This window comes from Perognathus longimembris, chromosome 17 (assembly GCF_023159225.1).
Source record: "Perognathus longimembris pacificus isolate PPM17 chromosome 17, ASM2315922v1, whole genome shotgun sequence".
Taxonomy (NCBI): Eukaryota; Metazoa; Chordata; class Mammalia; order Rodentia; family Heteromyidae; genus Perognathus; species Perognathus longimembris.
Window position 1 is genome coordinate 5,917,464 of NC_063177.1, and position 21,160 is coordinate 5,938,623.

The 21,160-nt window shown below is 48.9% G+C and overlaps 1 protein-coding gene across 4 annotated transcripts in view; it reads left to right on the plus strand.

Moving 5' to 3' along the window:
* The window catches only part of Myh10 (myosin heavy chain 10), a 141,670-nt gene extending 129,266 nt beyond the window's left edge, over window positions 1-12,404 (plus strand). For all 4 annotated transcript variants that reach the window (XM_048365454.1, XM_048365456.1, XM_048365453.1 and 1 more), the window contains exons 33-41: window positions 722-934; window positions 1,884-2,045; window positions 3,933-4,061; window positions 6,859-6,947; window positions 7,500-7,623; window positions 7,718-7,926; window positions 9,455-9,563; window positions 10,021-10,193; window positions 10,740-12,404. In XM_048365454.1, the coding sequence (XP_048221411.1) occupies window positions 722-934; window positions 1,884-2,045; window positions 3,933-4,061; window positions 6,859-6,947; window positions 7,500-7,623; window positions 7,718-7,926; window positions 9,455-9,563; window positions 10,021-10,193; window positions 10,740-10,884 (1,353 nt within the window). In that variant the 3' untranslated portion in view covers window positions 10,885-12,404. The remainder of the gene's footprint in view (window positions 1-721; window positions 935-1,883; window positions 2,046-3,932; window positions 4,062-6,858; window positions 6,948-7,499; window positions 7,624-7,717; window positions 7,927-9,454; window positions 9,564-10,020; window positions 10,194-10,739) is intronic.
* The last annotated feature ends 8,756 nt before the right edge of the window (window positions 12,405-21,160 follow it).

The window sequence follows — 21,160 nt, forward strand, 5'->3', positions numbered from 1 at the left end:
GTCTCCTACATCCAGGGTCCTGCCCCATGGATCCAGAGAAGCCATGGAGGGTGAAATGACTGTGACTATATAATGTTTTCTCTATAAACATGCCTTTTGTGCCTACTCTCTGCCAGACAATACTTAGAAAATGGCCTTTTCTGCCCTAAGTCTTCCTCTGCCCACCCTTGTGAGAGTCGATGGGGTTATGGAACCTCAAAGAGGACCCATGGCAGCACCTAGGCCTGCTGCAAAAGGCCATGAGGCTCTGATGGAACTGTGGTTGGAAGTGCTTAGCACAGTGCTAGGCACAGAAGTGGGTAGACATCTGTGGGAGCTCTTTGTCCAGGATCAGGCCTCCTCCTAGCCAGGCCTAACCCACTCATTTGCACGTGGGCCTTTCCAGCTCACTGGTCTTTTCGACAGCAAGAAGGGGTGCACTCTGTACCCACTCTGCACAGCAGGCAAATGCCAGCCAGCCTGGAGGCCCGGAGGCTGGTGGAGGAGGAGGAGATTATAGAGCACGTGTGAATGGAGCAGTCAGAATGCATTTTAAACTGTCTCTGAAACGAGGCACAGCAGCCCTGGAGGGAAAGGCAGGATGGCTGTGCCTGTGTGGGAGGTGGGAGGGGGCAAGCAGAGCAAGTGCTCCACGGATGCGCCTGACATGCAGAAAGACTGCTGTTCTCGCTTCATTCTTCTGCCAAAGGCTCACCTCTTCCCGGTGCTTCCTGTGCTTTAGGTTCATGAACTTGAGAAGTCCAAGCGGGCCCTGGAGCAGCAAGTGGAGGAAATGAGAACCCAGCTGGAAGAGCTGGAGGATGAGCTCCAGGCCACAGAGGACGCCAAGCTCCGCCTGGAGGTTAACATGCAGGCCATGAAGGCCCAGTTTGAGAGGGACCTGCAAACCAGAGACGAGCAGAAGGAAGAAAAGAAGCGGCTGCTGATTAAACAGGTGGGTGGAGGGGAGCGGGGTATCGGGAACCAGGGCTCCAATGTTCTCTAAGCAGCTGTGCCCCAAGGTCATGTCTGTTGAAGATAGGACACGTTCGTGGGGGTAAAGTAGGTTATTTGGTCATTTGAGGATTTTATTGTTAACTACGTTTAATTTTCTGTTCCTCCGATAATACCATTGTGGCTTACAGTAAGCCGGGCTGCTGTCAGCCATCAGCAGAATCTCACGAAAACAAAAATTTAAGAATGAAAATAATGTCGGGTGCCCATGGCTCACATCTATAATCCTAGCTACTGAGAAGGCTGAGACTTGAGAATTATGGTTCAAAGCCAGCCCAGGCAGAAGTCCAGACACTTACCTCCAGTTAACCACCAGAAAGCTGGAAATGAAGCTGTGTGGCTCAAGTTGTAGAGCACCAGCCTTGAGCATAAAAGCTCAGGGACAGTGCCCAGGCCCTGAGTTCAAGCCCCAGGACCAGCACAAATATATACATTTAAAAATTATTAAAAATTAATCTGAGAAAAATGTTGGTTACCTTCAGGTTCTGGGTCTCAGAAGTGGGGTGTGGGACAAGGAAGCAGGCCACCCACCAGCAAGGGGACGTGGCTGCAAGCTTCGCTCCAAGTCCGTGAGACTCTTATCTCCAATTAACCACCAGAAAACCAGAAGTGGTGCTGTGGCTCAAGTGGTAGAGTGCTAGCCTTGAACTGAAGAGCTCAGGGACAGCACCCAGGCCCAGAGTTCAAGCCCCATGACCGACAAAAAAAACAGTGGACTGGGTGCTGTGGTTCCCTCTTAGCCACAATGGGCGTGGCCTGCACCAGGTGTTATACTTACGGAGCAAAATTCAGCCACCTGGGTTTTCCAGTAATAAGAAGGGCTGCTATGTAACAGACCTCTGCAGACTGACAGGAGCCCTCGAGTACAATAATCTGCCACCATCCTTTAGGTGCGGGAACTTGAGGCTGAGCTGGAGGATGAACGCAAACAGCGGGCACTTGCTGTGGCTGCAAAGAAGAAGATGGAGATAGATCTGAAAGACCTGGAAGCGCAGATTGAGGCTGCAAACAAAGCTCGGGATGAAGTGATCAAGCAGCTCCGCAAACTCCAGGTGAGTGCTGGCCACGCCCCTGAACAGGCAAGCCCTGCAACTGTTCCCCTTTGCCCTGGGAATTAGGGGCACGTACCATAAAGATGGCATCTGTGCATCTCTGTGTCCACAGGATTTGCTCTGAAGGCTGAGCTGGGGGTGGTCGCCCTTCTGGTGTTAACCGAATACTGCCCATCTGAGTGGGGCTTTGTCCCTCTAGTGCTGTGAGCATTGATCCTCTGCGTTTATACCACACAGTGACCCAGGATGTCTCTGTCACTCGTAGTAGTGGGCAGTGAGGTACCCCCATTGACTTAGACAAGGAAGGGGTGTGAATTTAGGATAAAAGCTACAGTGTCCCTTCCTTTGACCTTGCAGTTCTACATCTTAAGGAACTATTCAACAAACTCTGGAATTTTTGTTGGGCATCAGTGGTTCACACCTGCAATGCTAGCTACTCTGAAGGCTGAGATCTGAGGATCACACTTCAAAGCCAGCCAGGACAGAAAAGTTTGTGAGACTTTTATCTCCAATGAACCAGCAAAAAGCCAGAAGTGGAGCTATGGCTCAAGTGGTAGAGCACCAGCCTTGGCACTCCTGAGCAAAGGAGTCATGCAAGAACATAAGGCTCTGAATTCAAGCCCATACCAGCACCAAAAAAAAAAAAAAAAAAGAATTTTTACACACAGATAGCTGAAGTGTGATTTATGATCCCCAAATGGAAAGTTTAAATGTCAATGGGCTGTCACAGATGAGTGATGGGCGGCATGTGGCACAGTGGCTAGACTTAACACCAGAAACATAGTAGCAGGCTGAACACTTACATATCACTTGAGCGTAGGTTTTTATATCAAATGTGTGGACAGCCATGTGTAGGGGAAGGTTTAGGGGAAAAGGCATCTCAGACATTAGGTCTGTTATGAATAACTCATTTGTTTCACTATACCTTTTGCGTGTGCGTGCCAGTCCTGGGGCTTGAACTCAGAGCCTGGGCTCTGTCCCTGAGCTGCTTTTGCCTAAGGCTAGCACTCTACCACTTGAACCATAGCTCCACTTCCAGCCTTTTCTGCTATGTGTTACTAAGGAATCGAAACCAGGGCCTCATGCATGCTAGGCAAGCACCTTACCACTAAGCCACATTCCCAGCCAGAACTAAGGGATTCTCGCTTAGCTTTCTTGCTCATGGGTGGTATTACTAGAGCCACACCTCTAGCCCGGGTTTTTGCTAGTTGACTGGGAAATACTCTCATTGGCATTTCTTCCCAGGCTGACTTAGAAGCACAAACCCTCAGGTCTCAGCTTCCTGAATAGCTAAATATTTGCAGGCATGAGCCACCAATGCCATAATTTGCTACTTTGTTGGGGACTTTTTTTTTTTTTTGTCAGTGTGAGTCTTGAACTCAGGGCCTGAGCTCTGTCCCTGAGCTTTTTTGCTCAAGGCCAGTGTTCTACCACTTTAAACCACATCTCCACTTTTGGTTTTCTGGTGGTTAATTGGATATAAGAGTCTCAGGCACTTTCTTGCCCGGCTGGCTTTGAACTGCAATCCTCAGATCTCTTCCAGCTTCATCATTCACATTTACAGTGAATATCTTCCTTTTATAATCCGGGAGGCCGGGGGAAGAACACATTAAAAATTAAGAGTGAAGCCAAACACCAGTGCCTTCACTTCTCTCATCCTAGCTATTCAGGAGGCTAAAATCTGAGAGTCATGGTTTGCAGCCAGTGCTGGTATCTTAATCTCTAATTAACCACGGAAAAGCAGGAAGGCAGAGCCCTGGCTCAAGTGGTAGAATACTAGCCTTGAGCAAAACAAATCTCAAGGACAGTACCTAGGCTCTGAGTTACAGCCCTAGGACCAACCAAGAAAAAAAAGAAAACTAACTTGAAAACCTTCTTTAATCTTAGGCTCAGATGAAGGATTATCAGCGTGAATTGGAAGAGGCTCGAGCATCCCGAGATGAGATTTTTGCTCAGTCCAAAGAAAGTGAAAAGAAACTGAAAAGCCTGGAAGCAGAAATCCTTCAACTGCAGGAGGTCAGTTTATGTTGTTATCCATCTGTCCTACAAACACTTGCCCTAGAAACTTCTCTGAGATTAGATAAATATTTTTTTAATATCTTTATAAACTAGTGTACTTTAGCATCTGTTTCTCTCTTTCTCTCTCTCTTGGCAAGGGGTTGGTACTGAAGTTGGAACTCAGAGATTTCTAGGCTGGCGCTCTGCCATCTGAGCCACACCTCCAGCCCTTTTCTCCACTGGCTATTTTTAGGATAGGTTCTCACTTCCACCTTCTTTAGGCTGGGGTATTGTAGTTGCTGGATTACAGGTCTGGGCTGCCATGTCTAGCTTCTCTCTGTGGAGGTGGAATCTCTTCTTTCGTTCCTCAACCTCCCTAGTAGCTAGGTTTAAAGGTGTGAGCCACTGGTACCCCGCTTTCAGCAATCATCGCTCCATTTCAACAAACAGAAAGAGGTCACACTTTGACTCTGTTCATGACTATTCTACCTGGATGAAGCTTTGCAGAGGAGCTGGGTAGTAATTCGTCAAGCCACTTTCTAGGCCTGTTTCCCTGGGCAAGAAAAAGAAGTGAAACTCATTTGCATTTTAGAGTTGGTAAGCATAGGATCAATTAACCGTGCTCACATGGGATGTTCTTGTTACACACACACACACACACACACACACACACACACTCCTGTGAGACTTGAGAAAAGTATCTTTCATTGAATTCCTGAGTGAATCTTCTTGTAATCAATTTTTCTTTTGATTCTTCTTGTGGGCAAGTACTGCATATTATATAAAACACTATACTTGTAAGATTTAAATATGTATATTTCTTTATAAAAGAGAGATGATCAAAACCTATACAAACCTAGGAAGATAACCTGAAATGTTACTATGAAAAAGCTCCCCATATAGACATACAATGCTGGCTAAACTACTGAAAGCCAGCCTGAGCTGACAAGACAGAAACCTGCCTGACATTCCTGCATGTCCAAAATAGGAAGCTAAAAGCCAGATCAGTAAACACTGAGCAGACTGAAATTACCCAGCAGCCAGCTTTGGATCTGCTTTATTTTATATTCTATTGTTTTTTTGCCCTCCTTATTGCCTTCTTTTTATGTTAGAGATGGAACCCAGATCTCCAAGCACACAAAATTTAATACGCTCTACCGCTGAGGCCCACCCAGCCCCTTGTTTTCACTTTTGGGCTCTTGGGTCATCAGCTTTCAATCTTTCTCTTTCAACATGTTTGCAAAAGAGTATAATCCCCTCTTAAGGTCTGTTTTTTTCTTCATTCCACAAATCCTGATGGAGGAGGTTTTAGTTAATTCTAGTTCATATGGTGCTCAGAGAACACTGGATGGCTCTAGAGTCCAAAACATAGCTAGTTTTTGGTTGGGGGGGGGTGGTGCAAATCCTGGGGGACTCAGGGCCTGGGAGTGGTCCCTGAGGGTTTTGTCATCAAGACTAGAACTCTACCACTTGAGTCACAGCTCTATTTCTGGCCTTTTGGTAGCTAATTGGAGATGAGTCTCATGGAGGACTGGGAATGTGGCTTAGTGGTAGAGTGCTTGCCTAGCATGCATGAAGCCCTGGGTTCGATTCCTCAGCACCACATATACAGAAAAAGTCAGAAGTGGCTCAAGCGGTAGAGTGCTAGCAAAAGAAGCTCAGGGACAGTGCCCAGGCCCTGAGTTCAGCCCCAGGACAGGCAAAAAAAGTTTCATGGACTTTTCTGCCCCAGCAGGCTTCAAACCTCCTGAGTAGCTAGGATTGCAGGTATGAGCACCACCCTGTGGAGCACCAGGCTCCAGTTTTTATACTTACCTCAGTGACTCGGTGCTTGAGCTCTGGACGTCTGTTGTGGTGTTGGTCAGTGATATATGCCTGAGGCATGTCCAGCTAATGGATAGGAACCCAGTGAGGTTCTAGGTCCCGTGGAGATTGAACATCAGAGGCCACATGGCCTGTAGCCTGTGGTCCTCAGATCAGGCCCCAAGCATTCTGCCAACTGCCATTTTTCTATCCTGGCCCCACCTGCCCACATCCTGAGATTCTGGGCCCAAATGTGGCCCTTTCCGACACTCTCACTCCCAGGCACTAGCAGAAGAGCAGGTGGACATGGCAGAGCACACTTTGCCCTCCTGTGCCACTCTGCTCTCACGCATCTTCAAGAGGTGCTCTCTCTAGACGTGGCATCTCCTGGGAGAGAAATCTGGCAGGAGGAGTCGTGGGCAGGAGGCAGGAGCCTAGCCCAGTCCCCTTATCCATGCGGGCCTTCTTCCACATCCATCAGACGGGAGACTGTGCAGCTCTCTAGTCCTGGGGCCATGAGCGCGGTGTGTTCAGAGGCAGGTAGAGACCCCCCACTCTTGACAGTTTGTCGTCACAGATTGCTTTTCCCTGGGTGCTGAGACCGGAGAGGCACTACCGCCCTGACACTCACTGTTCTCCATGTCCAAACTGAGTATATGGAAGATAGCTCCAGATGAAACCATCATTTGGGATAGCACAAACTTAGGGTTCAGAGTAACATATGTGTTGGGCTTATATGTGAAAGCAAAACAAAACACTGGCTTTCCAGGATGTACGTGTAACAAAGCCAGCTCCTACCCTGGAAGGGAAGTAAATCTGTAACATGAGGTCTTTCCTGGATGGGGTCTCATTCGAGGTAGTGCACCCCACATCCCCTGCCTGCCTCGCATTTTCTTCTGTAAGCTTGCCAGCTTCACTTAGCACTGCTGAGTGTTGTGTCGTGTCATGTGAGCAACAGCCCTGCTCCAGTGGGCTAGGGGGCCAGAGCTGAGCTCCTTGTGCACTCCCACAGGAGCTGGCGTCATCCGAACGCGCCCGCCGCCACGCCGAGCAGGAGCGGGATGAGCTGGCTGACGAGATTGCCAACAGCGCGTCTGGCAAGTGAGTGTCCTGGCCGCAGATGGAGGGTGGTGCCCACCCCATCCTCCCCAGTGCCCTCAGGCCTGTGCAGTCTGCGTCCACCTGGCCCCACAAACCCTGTTCCTCTTCCATTCATTCACTAGCAAGCAGCCTTCTTAGCTAGGACCGTTCTCTGAAGTTGCTTTTCGTATCTTTTCTGCGCAGCTTCATTACTGTACAGAGCATGCATCACATGCGTTCCCTAGCACACGGTGATGGAATTAGGATCTACATGCCTTGGGAACCCACTGGCTTAAGTAAGGGAGTGTAAGGATCTAGGTTACGTTGTGGAAGTGAACTCTGGCTGCCATCACCGCAGCGACCTGATGGAGCAAGGCAGAGGAAGGAGCGAAGGCCTCCACGGAGGCCTGGCCAAGACCAGGAGGCCACCACTGGCAGGGTGGGAAGGGGGAATCGATGGGACTTGTGCACAGATCAGGGGACAGGCAGGGAAGGCGCCATCAGGAATGACAACAGCAAGGTGATGGAGGGTCACACACGCGTGCACACACTCACTTCCCCCTCGCCCTCCAGGTCCGCACTGCTGGATGAGAAGCGGCGTCTGGAGGCTCGGATCGCACAGCTGGAGGAGGAGCTGGAAGAGGAGCAGAGCAACATGGAGCTACTCAACGACCGCTTCCGCAAGACCACTCTGCAGGTAGCTGGGTGGTGACCTGCCATGCCCCACAAGGGCCCACTCCCCCTCCTCCCCTCCAATGTAACAGAGCCCTCCCCTTCCTCGCCCCTCCCAGGTGGACACACTGAACACAGAGCTGGCAGCTGAGCGCAGCGCTGCCCAGAAGAGTGACAATGCACGCCAGCAACTGGAGCGGCAGAACAAGGAGCTGAAGGCCAAACTGCAGGAGCTGGAGGGCGCCGTCAAGTCCAAGTTCAAGGCCACCATCTCAGCCCTGGAAGCCAAGATCGGACAGCTGGAGGAGCAGCTGGAGCAGGAAGCCAAGTAAGAGGTTCTGGCAGCTCTCAGCCAAAAAGTGCTGTGCCTCCATGCCACACCGACGTGCCCTCGCCCTCAGGGAGGTGCCCAGTGCAGGGGAGGTGACGAGCACCAATGTGTGACCACCATGGGCAATGGGAGGTGCTTGACTCTCAAAGGAAGTGCTCAGTGGCTATCAAGCTGGGCATGGCCCGTTAGCTCCCCCTGGGCTCATCTGGGGTAACAGTTTAGGCCCCCCAATTACCAAGACCCTCAAGTCGCTGTCCCTAAGTCCATTTCCCTGTCAGCCCCCTGTGAAAGGCTACTGTTCACTGGCAGAAAGAAACGCAGCAGGACAGAGCCAGGAAGCGGGCAGGGCGCTGCGTCTCCGCTGTTCGCCATGCGGAGCTACAGGTGCAGCCATCTTTCCTATGCACCTTCCTCTTCGGGGTATCGGAACCAAGAAAAGCAAGAGCCACACTCAACCCACCATCGTCTAACTCAGCTTCCCAGGGCAGCTAAAATCAAGCAATTAGGGATTTGGTTTTAGTTGCCATTCACATAATTTTCCCTCTTCTATGACTCCACAGCTATGTGTTGTTACATACCATTTAAGGGCGAAAAGAATGTTTTCCCTTTCCCATGGAGTCCTCCTGTAAGTGCCTTTCCTTCCATGAGACACCATTTAAGTTTGACTTCTAGGCAAATGGTAAGATGAGAGCAGTGAGATTTGGTTGTTTGGGTTTGTTTTGGGTTTTTTTTTTTTAGTTTTTTTAATTTTTCATTGTTAGCCACACAGCCTCTAGCACCATAGAAGGAAGTTCTAAATTGAGATGATCAGTAAACTGAGGGTTTTGTTTTCCTCTTCCAGGCAAGGTTAGGTGATTAGACTAAGGTTTTTGTTTTCCAAGTCTTGCCAGATGTGGCGCACACTGAGCTGGGAGGGCTGCAAGCTGGGCTGTGTATCAGCTGCCTGACTCAAAAGCAGATGAACAAAGACATCCACGTTCAATGATACTAACAGGGAGCTCGGGTGTCACATCTGTTCAGTGAGTGCTGGTGGCTCATGCCTATAATTCCAACTACTCAGGAGGCTGAGATTTGAGGATCACAGTTTAAAGCCATCTGCGGCAGACCAATCCAGAGACTCTTAACTCCAACTAGCCACCAAAAAAGCCAGAAGTATAGGTGAAAGTGCAAAGCCCTGCATCCAAGCCCTTGTATTGGCACCAAAAGAAAAAAAAAACTCATTCCCACATACACAAATTAATGTGCTTTCTCTCCCAGTCAGCATTGAGGGATACAGTACAGGCACATACTTATCATACCAGCCTGAGAACATAGGCCAAAAAAGGACCATCTTCCAACGAAAAGGGATTTTAAGAGGTATTTGCCCCTTTCAAAATATAACTTTGAGCATGACAGTGCACACCTGTAATCCCAGCACTCTGAGGGTCCCAAGGTAAGAGGATGGCAAGTTCAAGTCCTGCTGAGACTTTGTCTCAAAATATACATATATCTCCCAGATCTTCAAAAGGACTGCTCACTTCCACAGGGAACGAGCAGCAGCCAACAAACTAGTCCGTCGTACGGAGAAGAAGCTGAAAGAGATCTTCATGCAGGTGGAAGATGAGCGGAGACATGCAGATCAGTACAAGGAACAGGTGAGGGGCGGGGCTGGAGGTGGCTGACCTGATACCTCGGCTTCTGCTTTGCTACTTTATAGTTGCAGGCATAGTAAGCAGTCAGCACAGTGGCTCACGCCAGTAATCCTAGCTACTCTGGAGGCTGAGATCTGAGGATCGTGGTTCAAAGTCAGCCTGGCAGGAAAGCTTATGAGACTCTTATCTCCAGTTTAACCACCAGAAGCCACAAATAGAGCTGTGGCTCAAGTGATACAGCAGAAATACTCAGGGACAACACCTAGGCTGAGTTCAGTCTGAGTACAAGCACCAAAAGAACAAAAAGCCTTTGAGCAGCCCCCAAACGTGTGTGTGTGTGTGTGTGTGTGTGTGTGTGTATGTGTGTTGCATGCAATGTGCACACACATGGGTGCAGGACAGAGGGGCCAACACAGCACTCATCGCTTGCGTTGTCTCTGTTGGTTTTTGCTACCCCAAGATGGAGAAGGCCAATGCCAGGATGAAGCAGCTTAAACGCCAACTGGAAGAAGCTGAAGAGGAGGCCACGCGTGCCAATGCATCTCGGCGTAAACTCCAGCGGGAACTGGACGATGCCACCGAGGCCAACGAAGGCCTGAGCCGTGAGGTCAGCACGCTGAAGAACCGGCTGAGGTGAGTGCTGACAGGTCCAGAAGCTCCCAGATGGCAGTGTGGCAGGTCCCTGCCCTCAGGACAGTGGAGCTCTAGTGCATAGGAGGAAGACAGGGCCAAGCCTGCTCACAAGTAGACCAGCATGCCGGCTGGAAAGGCCAGCCTAGTGTCCGCCAGAGCCAGGTGCTCCTCATCCACGGGGCCCCACTAGCTTGCTCAGCCAAACCCACTCCAAGAAAAACAGCTGGGAGCCGGGAGTCAGGTAACATCTGGCCAGTGGCACTTCCCACCCATGTCCAACAGGCCATTCTGAAAGGCAGTGCAACACAGGTGACCCCTAAGACCTAAGGATTGGCAGTCAGCCCTCTTAGAGGAAAGGTTGGGGAAACAGGGGCGTTTTGTGCCATTCCTCTTCCATGTCCATCAGATAGTGCCCAGGACCTGCCCCACGTTCCCTGTGTTCCCTGTGTTGGGTGGGGAGATGGCGGGGTGGAAGTGGACAGTAGCGCCCCGCCAGCCACGTGCTCCTGTGTGTTCACCACATGCACCTGCTTTCCGCTCCCCCAGGCGGGGTGGCCCCATCAGCTTCTCCTCAAGCCGGTCTGGCCGGCGCCAGCTGCACATTGAAGGGGCCTCCCTGGAGCTGTCCGACGACGACACGGAAAGTAAGACCAGTGACGTAAACGAGGCACAGCCGCCGCAGTCAGAGTAGAGCGGAGGAGGCAGAGGCAGCCAGGCAGTGGGATGCGCAGGAACTCACCCAGCTCCGCCTGCCCGGGGCCGCCGGCCCGCCCGGGGCGGCCAACAGATTTGGGAATTGGCAGGCTCCAAGATTCCTCGCAGAGATCAACTGTGTCTTAAGGCCTTCGAGCCTGTGCAGACCATATCCTGCTTCCGATTAGGTACAATTGCTCCCCTTTTATATATATACCTACCCAGCGCACCTGTTAAACAGACTGTCTCATCGTTGCATCTATTTTCCATATATTCATCAAGAGACCATTTTATAACCCATGTTAAGAAGAGAACCCTTTTTTAAACAAACTCCAGGCCCTCCGTTGCCAGTCGCTGGGCCATGGGGCAGCCCCGTGGTTGTGGCTCCGTCGCTCTGCATGCTCTGTCCTCCAGACAGCTAACTTAGTTCTGTGTTCGCGTGGCCCTGACTCCTCCGCCAGTCCAGTCTCTTAGAACATTGTGGAACCTCACCTGCACTCGTATCTCTCATTTCCTCCAAATAATGATCACTACTTCAGTGAGCAAACTGTGAATGGGGCTTTGGAACGATTGGGTTGGGCCAGATTAGGGGGTGCAGCATCTATTTGGGGTTGCCCTATGCATCTCCCCAGGGAGGGGGGTCCTGCCCGTTGAGCTGGTGGCATCCACGCGTCTCGTGTGAATGGTCCTTGGACAGGACCTCCTTCACAGGGAGGGTAGTGGCCACAACGCGGCTGAGGACACTGGAGGCCACCCCGTGGCCCACTTGCAGGTGCCCTCCCCCCGCCTCAGGAGCCAGCAGCCCCAGCCCCCGCAGGCTTGCCGAGGCCCTCCCTCGCCGGCCTGGCAAATTCAGCCACTGCTTTGAGTCCAAAATGGGAATCTTGATTCTGTGTCCGAGGCTTGCTCCAAGTGAGGTCGTCAAGAACAGTCGCCAGCGGCCTGAACACTGACATGCCGTGGGTGCGAATCCTTCATTTTCCTTTGCACAGTGTTACAGTGCACACCTAGCATTCTGTTTTTTGGTTGATAGTTGAGCAAACTGACATTACAGAAAGTGCCTTAGACACTACAGTACTAAGACAATGTTAAATATATTATTTGCCTCTATAACAATTTAATGTATTAAGTTTTGACTGTGCTTCATAACATGTACCTCTCTAGTCCAAGTAGTATTATAAACATTCAATGACAATGAATCAGTGTTAACGCAAAATCCTTAATCCTCTGCAATGTGCTTGAAAACACCAACCTTTTGGGTTCAAAGCTTTAACATCTGTTAGGAAGACTTGTCCCGTGGTTTGGAATCTTGGATCCCTGGATGAATTGTACTGGCTGTTGACCACCAGACACCTGACTGCAAATATCTTTTCTTGTATTCCCATATTTCTAGACAATGATTTTTGTAAGACAATAAATTTATTCATTATAGATATTTACGCCTGCTCTGTTTACTTGGAGGAAAAAGCACCCGTGGAGAATAAACAGACCTCAATAAACACAAACAATCATGTGAAAGTGGAATCTGTTTTTCTCACCTTCTGTTCTTGGTTTCCCTTGTGGGGTCTGCGTAGAGGGGGGGTTGCTACAGTTAGCTCCACACACATTAGCAAGAAACCAGGCCCTCCAGCGTCTCCTAGAAACAGGCACAATAGCAGTTGGAGCTCAGTGCCAATGGCCTGGTAAGTGATACTCAGATCTAGGAAAAGGACTGAACTCAAGAATTAAGGCGTGTGCCTTGGCCTGTGCCCAGGAAGAGGTGTTAGACTTCTTCGCAGTGGGACCACATGAGCAATGGATGAAAGAGGGTTATGTCTCACATTCTTATTAGCCACATTCTCACCCCTGCATCCAGTCTCTTAGTCCAGGGGTTCATGGATGTGGGGGAGGCAGTTTGTCTCAAAGAGGCCTTTCCTACTGTCTGGCTTCACTGGTGTCCCTGTCAGTTTCCCAGCCACCCAGCTGGCTCAAAGAAGCAAGATCCATGGAATGGTTTCCGTTAGCAATAATCATGCCTCAGATGAACCTCACTAGTTATGGTGCTGCCACTGTGCAAAGCTCGTCACTAAAACCGCCATTTCATGGTCATAGGAAAAGCTTACAAAACCTGCGGTGGGCATTTATAGCACAAGGAAGATGGTTTGTCACAGGCAAACTTTGTGTGCACAATAAAGCCAAGGACACCAGTGGTGAGGCAAAGGTGGGCTCTTTTTTAAAATGCATGGCGTGGTGCCAGTGGCTCACGCCCATAATCCTAGCTACTCATGTGGCTGAGATCTGAAGATCACAGTTTGAAGCCAGCCCAAGCAGGAAAACCTGTAACTCTCTACCCCCCAAAAAAAAGCCAGAAGTGGAGCTGTGACCCAAGTGGTACAGCACTAGCCTGAGCTTTAAAAAAGCTCAGGGCCAGCACCCAGGCCCTGAGTTCAAACCTCAAGAATAGCACAAAGAAAAAGAAATGCAGACAGTCCAAAGGATTATTTCAAAATGCTTTGGTAAAACTAATATCTATCTCTCCCCAGCTAGCCTGTGGATACATTTCCAAAGCCTTGGTCTCAGTGTCTTCCTGACATGAGCTTTCCCCCCTGGAAGCATTGATCGTGAATTCCATTTCTAAAGGCAAGCTGCTCTCTGGCTATGAGTGACCCTTCCCCGAAGCCAGTGTAGCCAAGGGACAAATGTGTCCATGTCAAGATGGGAAGAAAGGCTCTAGGACTTGCCTAGTGTGTAAGATTGCACTCTAGAAAGCAGTGTTATTACTTCAGCTGATTTCTTAAAAACTGAAGTTGGGCAACTTAGAGAAAAATGTCAAATCCACAGAATTAAACCACTTGCATTCTTGCCATTTCATTTTAAAAAATAAAGTACCACTTAGCATGTTCTTCTGTTTTGTGCTCTGCCCATCAGTCACTTCCTGTCTCATGTATTAACGGGGAAGTATCCTGAGCATTCTCTGCCATTAAACACGGACAGTTTTATTACAGTTTATTTTAGCCTATTTGTTCTTACTACCATGGGGTTTTTAAAGTTGACATCACATTGTTTGGCTCACTCAAAACACAGAATGATCAGTGAGGCAGAGGAGCCCCTGTGCCTAAATTATAGGTGAAAGCGGGATCACTGTGGATTTCCCAATTAACACACAGTCGTCTTTCTGGAATCAAAGCAAGGGTTTCTAAGCTCCACCCTTTATGGATGGGAGCAGCAGGACTCTACATCTTTACTCAAATATGCACTAAGAAACCTAGTACCCAGGCTTTCAGTCCAGCCAACTTAACCTGCAGGCCTCCCGCTGGAAGCAAGTCTACATGGAATCGCCATTCTGTGTGTCAGTGAAGACTGCGGGCAAACAGGCCCGCACACTCCATGAGCATCACACCTGTCTCAGCAGAGGCTTCCTAAGAGCAGACAGGAGGTGCTAGCAGAACTGTGGCTGCAGACAGGATGGTTGAGCATGACCAATCCCAAATCATAAAAGCCACAACACAATCCCACTCAGCCCCCAACACAAGCACTGTTAGATTTGTTCTGCTTCAAACTGGCCTTTACATGTGTACTTATAAAGAAAGTCTGTTCTAGTCATACATACTGTTACGTTTTTTCCTCCATGCCTATAATCATAGCTACTGGGGAGGCTGACATCTGAAGATCACAGTTCAAAGCCAGTCTGTGAAAGTCTTTAAGACTCATCTACAATTAACCATCAGAAACCAGGAAGTAGTAGATCAAAGTGGTAGAGCCCTTGCCTTGAGCAAAAGAGCTCAGGGACAGCAACCAAGCCCTGAGTTCAAGCCCCACAACTGACCAAAAAAAAAAAAAAAAAAACCCAAACTACTATGTTATGCATACTACATTTTTCAATATTCACGGGGCTGCATTTCAGATAAATAGCTTATCATAAAATCACTTGCAAAGGTACTCCCTTTCTCCCTACTCTTTTAGGAATGAATCAAATAACATCTCTTCTTCCAAGGCCAAGTTTATGTTGGGGAAAAATAGAGGAAAGCAATCCATGAAGTAAACACTCAAATGCTCATCCTTAGCATCTTCTGGGCCGAAAGTGGAAACTACTGTTAGGCCCCCTCCCACTTTCTGGCATGTTCTCTGCCAGCTGCCTGGCTGCTTGCTCCATTTATTTATTTGTTTGTCTGTTTGTGCTTGCTTCATTTATTTATTGCCAGTCCTGAGGCTTGAACTCAGGGCCTGAGCACTGTCCCTGGCTTCTTTTTGCTCAAGGCTAGCACTCTGCCACTTGAGCCACAGCGCCCCTTCTGGATTTTTCTATATATGTGGTGCTGAGGAATTGAACCCAGGGCTTCATGTATATGAGACAAGACTCTACCATTAGGCCATATTCCCACCCCCCTGCTTGCTCCGTTTTAATCAAGGAGGGGAAGAGTGAGCTAACTGCATGGTGCTCCCATCTCACCCACTTCCAGGAAGTGTGGCTTCCATTCTCGCTCACTACACTGCTAATGGCACCTCTAGAGGCAGTTAGGGCCCAAGAGGAGCAGAACATGGAGAAGAAAGAGGGGTCTGGGGAGAATTCCTCCTATGACAAAGCTATGCTGACCCGGCACAGCTCATCACTGCTAGCCCTGTGAAACCTGCTTCTCTGAGGGGCAGGGCAAGGCCCTCGCTGGGAAAGGTAGGGTGGACAAGGACCCTGAGCCTACTTCCAGGCCTGGCTCTGCTCTGAGCTGGCTGCACAGGTGCAGGTAAGGCCAGTCCTAGGCACACTGTCCCTTCGGTGGACAGGGAATGGAGATGATCAGGCTCAGCCAGTGCTCTCAGCTCTCAGGTACTTTGCAGGACTCAAGCTCCAGCTCAGGCCCTGGCTCCCAGCTGAGTCAGAGGGCAATTGTGAGCCCTGGGGGCTAACTTGAAGCCCGCAGGAAAGTGTTTGGGGAGTGTGCAGGAGACAGGAACACACTGGAAGACAAGGGGCTGTGCTTCATCGCCTGCAAGAAATCAGCCTTGGGTGGGGATCAAGACTGGGCCCCAGGTGGGGTGGGCATAACAGGGGGGGGCGGGTTGGGGGGGAGAATCACAACTGGGCCCCGGGTGGGGTGGGCATCATGGGGGAATCAGGACTAGGGCCCGAGGTGGGGTGGGGTGGGGTGGGGATAACCACTGTGGCCTGGCCTGCTGGGGAACTTCACTCCCGGGTCTCCCAGGAAGACAAAAACAATCTTCGATAGCTGGAGGAAACTGAGCGGTGATGTTCCCAGGCACATGCAGAGCAGCGTCCCAATGAAGGGAGACGCAGGCAGCCAAGGGCCACGACAATTCATTTAAAAATATGGTGAGCGCGAATGCCCGGGACCCAGGCCACTACCCAGGCCTGCACACAGCCTTTGCCCGGGCAGCCTCCAGCTCCCCGTATCCCGGCACCCCTCGGCGATGATCAGGCTGCGGTGGCCCCTCCAGCCAAAGCCAAGCCAAGGCCCCAAGGGGGCTGGAGGGCAGGGAAGGCCTCGCCAGCACTCCAGGCAGCGGAGCCCGGGGCCTGGGGTGCACCTCCCTGTCCCAGAGGGGGCAGCCTCCCCCATGACCAGGACAGATGAAGGCCCTTAGGTCCTGGAAGGTGAGAGGCCCTGGAAAGTGGTGCTGGTAAGCCTGGGTATGCATCTAAAAAGGCTTTGGGGGAAGAAAGGATGCCAGTCATGGGACTTGAACTCAGCCCGCACGCTGTTACTGAGCTCTCCTGCACTAGGCTGGTGCTACTCGAAGCCACAGGGCCCGTGGCTCACACCTGTCATCCTAGATACTCAGGAGGCTGAGATCTGAAGATTGTGGTTCGAAGCCAGCCCAGACAGAAAGGTCCCCATGAGACTCTTATTAACCATCAGAAACCGGAGTGGCAGCGTAGCTCAAAGTGGCAGAGTGCTAGCCATGATCTGAAGAGCTCAGGGACAGTGCCCAGGCCCAGAGTTCAAGCCCCACAACTGACAGAAGAAAAAAGAAAGGTGCCCAACATATGTTACATATAGAGGCAGTAAAGCTACATCCCTCTCTGCTAACCTTCCCCTGAAACTTGCTTTAGGAATGGGATGGCAGAATGGCAGGTACTGTCTGTACTCTATCCGGGGTTTGGAGGAGGTGGAAGAGAGCAATTGCAAAAGCCTATCTGGCCTTCCACAGATGCCATTTTCTCTGTACTGTGCATTTTTGTTTGATAGTGTATATATAATAGACAAAGTCCAAATTTTGCAACACCAATTCTCTAGATGTTAAAGTGGTTGCCAGTGTGTGACAAAGTAGTAAAATTAGCACATTCTGTGTGCCTTGTGTTGAAATGTCATAGGAAGCTTTTTCTCTGTAATTGACATTTAGATACAAATTTGATCAACTATCTCTAAGTATTACATATCTCTGGACTTGTCCGCTGGTTTGAAGGCAGAAAGGAGGAATTGAGGAGAGAACACCCAGGCCCAGAATGGCCATGTTAGAAGCTACCTGGGGCCATAACCACTGCTGCACCACTGGTGAGATTTACCAGCGCTGGAAGCACAGCAGACAAGTTTGCATATGAAATAGCCAGTACTAGGTATTTAGAAGTGCTTGCTGCACTAAAAAATATTAGAGGGACTGGGAATGTGGCTTAACGGTAGAGTGCTTGCCTAGCATGCATGAAGCCCTAGGTTCAATTCCTCAGCACCGGAAGTGGTGCTGTGGCTCAAGCAGCAGAGTGCTAGCCTTGAGCAAAAGCAGCTCAGGGACAGTGCTCAGGCCCTGAGTTCAAGACTGACTGGCAAAAAAAAAAAAAAAGAACTCTGTAAATGGCTTTGTAAAAACTTGGAAACTGTTTTCAGAAATGAAATTGTTAAACCACCTCTGTGTATGAGAACATTTCAGCTTATCCCTTATCTTGTATGTTGTGCACCTTTCATTTAACTTTGCTGTATAGTATGTGTTGTGTATAGACATTTAAGTCCTAATTTTATAATATCTAGTCTTTAGGTATTAAAGAGGTTGCCATGTATGACAAAAGTAGAGTTAATAAACTAACACATGTTGTATGCATTGTGTTAAAATTCATAGAAAGGCTGTCTCTGAAAAGGACTTTAGAAGCAAAATTGTAACATCTGCAAGTGACTGTGTACCTGTATTCATGTGATACTGGAGAGGAGGGGGAAGGAATGAAAAAGGCTCTGGGCTAGAATGTTCCCACTTAGAAGACACTTTCAGATAGAACCATTGTTACATGCATGTCGTTTGTCGTTTATCCAACACTACTGTGTATATAGTGGCCAATTAAGTCCTTTTGAAACATCTGGTCTATCTAGATGTTTAGAAGTACACAAAGTAGGTTAAAAGTAGAGGTAGTAAAGAATTCATTTTGTAGATATTGTTTTGCTAAAATTCGTAATGAAATTTTGTCTTTTGGAAATGGAATGATGAAACTACTAAGCAGTTCCCAAGGTGTTTATACTGGCTCAGGGAGGGAAACGTGCTGAGAGCTTTCTACCAGTGGGTTTATGGTGAAGCAAGATTCACCACTGTCTCTTGCGTCTTATGCATTTTAATTTTGTTCTGTTTACAGTGTTAATAAAGGTCAGATGAGTCCTAATTTACAATGCCTAGTCTTGCTAGATGTTTTAAAAAGGTTGCCAGTGACAAAAGTAGAGTTAGTAATAGTAAACACAGTGAGTACATTGTGTGATAAAATTTATAGAAATGACTTTAAACACTGGAGTGAAATTATTTTAAGTCCCCTTGAAACATTACAGATGTGTAAATAACCCTGACCACTGGGTTGGTGGAGATGGGAAGGTTTATATACACTATCAAACAAACCAAAATGCACTGTACAAAAAAGAAATGTACTGTTAGTTGGGTGCTGGTAACTCATATCTATAAACCTAGCTACTCAAAAGGCTGAGATCTGAGGATCAAAGTTCGAAGCCAGCCCAGATAGGAAAGTCTGAGAGATTCTTATCTCTAATTAACCACCAAAAAAAAAAAACACAGTGGAAGTAGAACTGTGGCTTAAATGGCAGAGCACTGTTCTTGAGCAAAAGAGCTTAGGGACCAGCAATTAAAAAAAAAGTACTCATTACCTGATTTATGAAATGCTAACTCCTGCTGGGTGAGGGCGGCCCATGCCTAGCTACTCAGGAGGCTGAGATCTGAGGATCAACGTTCAGGATCTGAACTCCAATCTAAACTCTGATCTCCAATTAACCACCAGAAAACTGGAAGTGACGTGCTGAGGCTCAAGTGGTTGAGCATTAGCCTTGAGCTGAAGAATGGAGGGAGGGAGGGAGGGAGGGAGGGAGGGAGGGAGGGAGGGGAGGGGAGGGAGGGAGGGAGGTTAAAAAAAAAGAAGTGGTAACTCCTCTGTGTAACACCTTAATAGCAATAAAATTTGAAAGTCATTTGCAGGGAAATGGATGGACCAAGAACCAAATCATGTGAAGTGAGAGGTAAATCAAGCTCAGTGAGACAAACAGCATGTGTTCTCTCCTATGCGAAGGCTCAATCTAAAATATACCTAGATATTATAAATTACACAGGAGTCAGACTTTTACACACAGTGAGACCCAAGGAGAATATTTTTGGGAGAGGTACACAAAGGCACAATGCCTACGTTCACTTGAACAATATTCATCAAAATGAACGCCAGGGGGCTGGGGATATAGCCTAGTGGCAAGAGTGCCTGCCTCGGATACATGAGGCCCTAGGTTCGATTCCCCAGCACCACATATACAGAAAACGGCCAGAAGCGGCGCTGTGGCTCAAGTGGCAGGGTGCTAGCCTTGAGCAGGAAGAAGCCAGGGACAGTGCTCAGGCCCTGAGTCCAAGGCCCAGGACTGGCCAAAAAAAAAAAAAAAATGAACGCCAGGACGTGGAAACCATTTTTTTTGTCATGTTTATCTGTCTTTGGGAGGTATGGGTAAGGGGAGGCAAAAAAAAATGAGGGACAAAAGATAAACAAATGCAATAGTGATACTCACTAGACACTATGCTGAAAATGAACTATACAACTTGTGAACGAGGAAGGGGTGAAATTGTCCAAAAAGAAATGTACTTATTACCTGACTTATGAAACTGTAACCTCTCTGTACAACACCTTTATAATAAAAAATATTTTATAAAAAAATTCAACGTTGGGGGGCTGGGGATATGGCCTAGTGGCAAGAGTGCTTGCCTCATATACATGAGGCCCTGGGTTCGATTCCCCAGCACCACATATACAGAAAATGGCCAGAAGTGGCGCTGTGGCTCAAGTGGCAGAGTGCTAGCCTTGAGCAAGAAGAAGCCAGGGACAGTGCTCAGGCCCTGAGTCCAAGCCCCAGGACTGGCCAAAAAAAAAAAATTCAACGTTGGGCTGGGAATATGGCCTAGTGGTAGAGTGCTTGCCTCATATACTTGAAGCCCTGGGTTCGATTCCTCAGCACCACATATGTAGAAAAAGCCAGAAATGGAGCTGTGATTCAAGTGGCAGAGTGCTAGCCTTGAGCAAAAAGAAGCCAGGGACGGTGCTTGGCCCTGAGTTCAAGCCCCAGGAGTGGAAAAAAAAATATATTGAAAGTTGAAAAATAGGCAGTGAAGAGCACCTCGTGAAGGGACTGAAAGACAGCATCCGCTGCTCTCCGGGACCTGGCGCTCTTGTGGACACAGAGCAGTGGGCACCTCCTGTGAACAACTCATGACTGCTGCCACCGGGGTCTCCTCCAGCCAGCATGCCACTGCTCCTAGCAACTGGCAGAATGTCAGGATGAGCCCAGCATGCTGTAGCCAATAAGAATCTAAGACATCACTGGGAGCCAAGGGCTCCCAACTTCTTGCTTTTACCAGAGGAGCTCTACTTAGGGTGCTTTAGATTTGAGTTTACCTCTCCCCTAATCCTCCACAGCTGAGCAAGACGTTGAGCACTGCCACCCAGCAATAGAAGACTTAAAGCAGCTGGCGCAGCACACATTGTGGCAGGAGCCTCTAGGGGAGTTGGCACAGGACAAAATGTCCAGGACCACTAACAGCAGACATTCCTGTCCATCCACTAGCAGAGAGAAGAAATGTGAATGTATCCCCACTTAGTTCCTTACTCAGGAATCTTGGCTCACTTTTCACTCACACTTTTTAAAACTATAAAGTCCACTCTCAGTTAATGCTGCTGTAGGTGCATTCTTACCCACCCCACTGGTGTCGAGGTACCTGGCACCCTCTCTCATCAGCTCCATGTGAACTGGAATCCCAGCACACACTGGTGTTGTGTGCAGCACAGCTAGGGGACCAGCACCCTATCTGTCCTGAAGTCCCCATGGCGG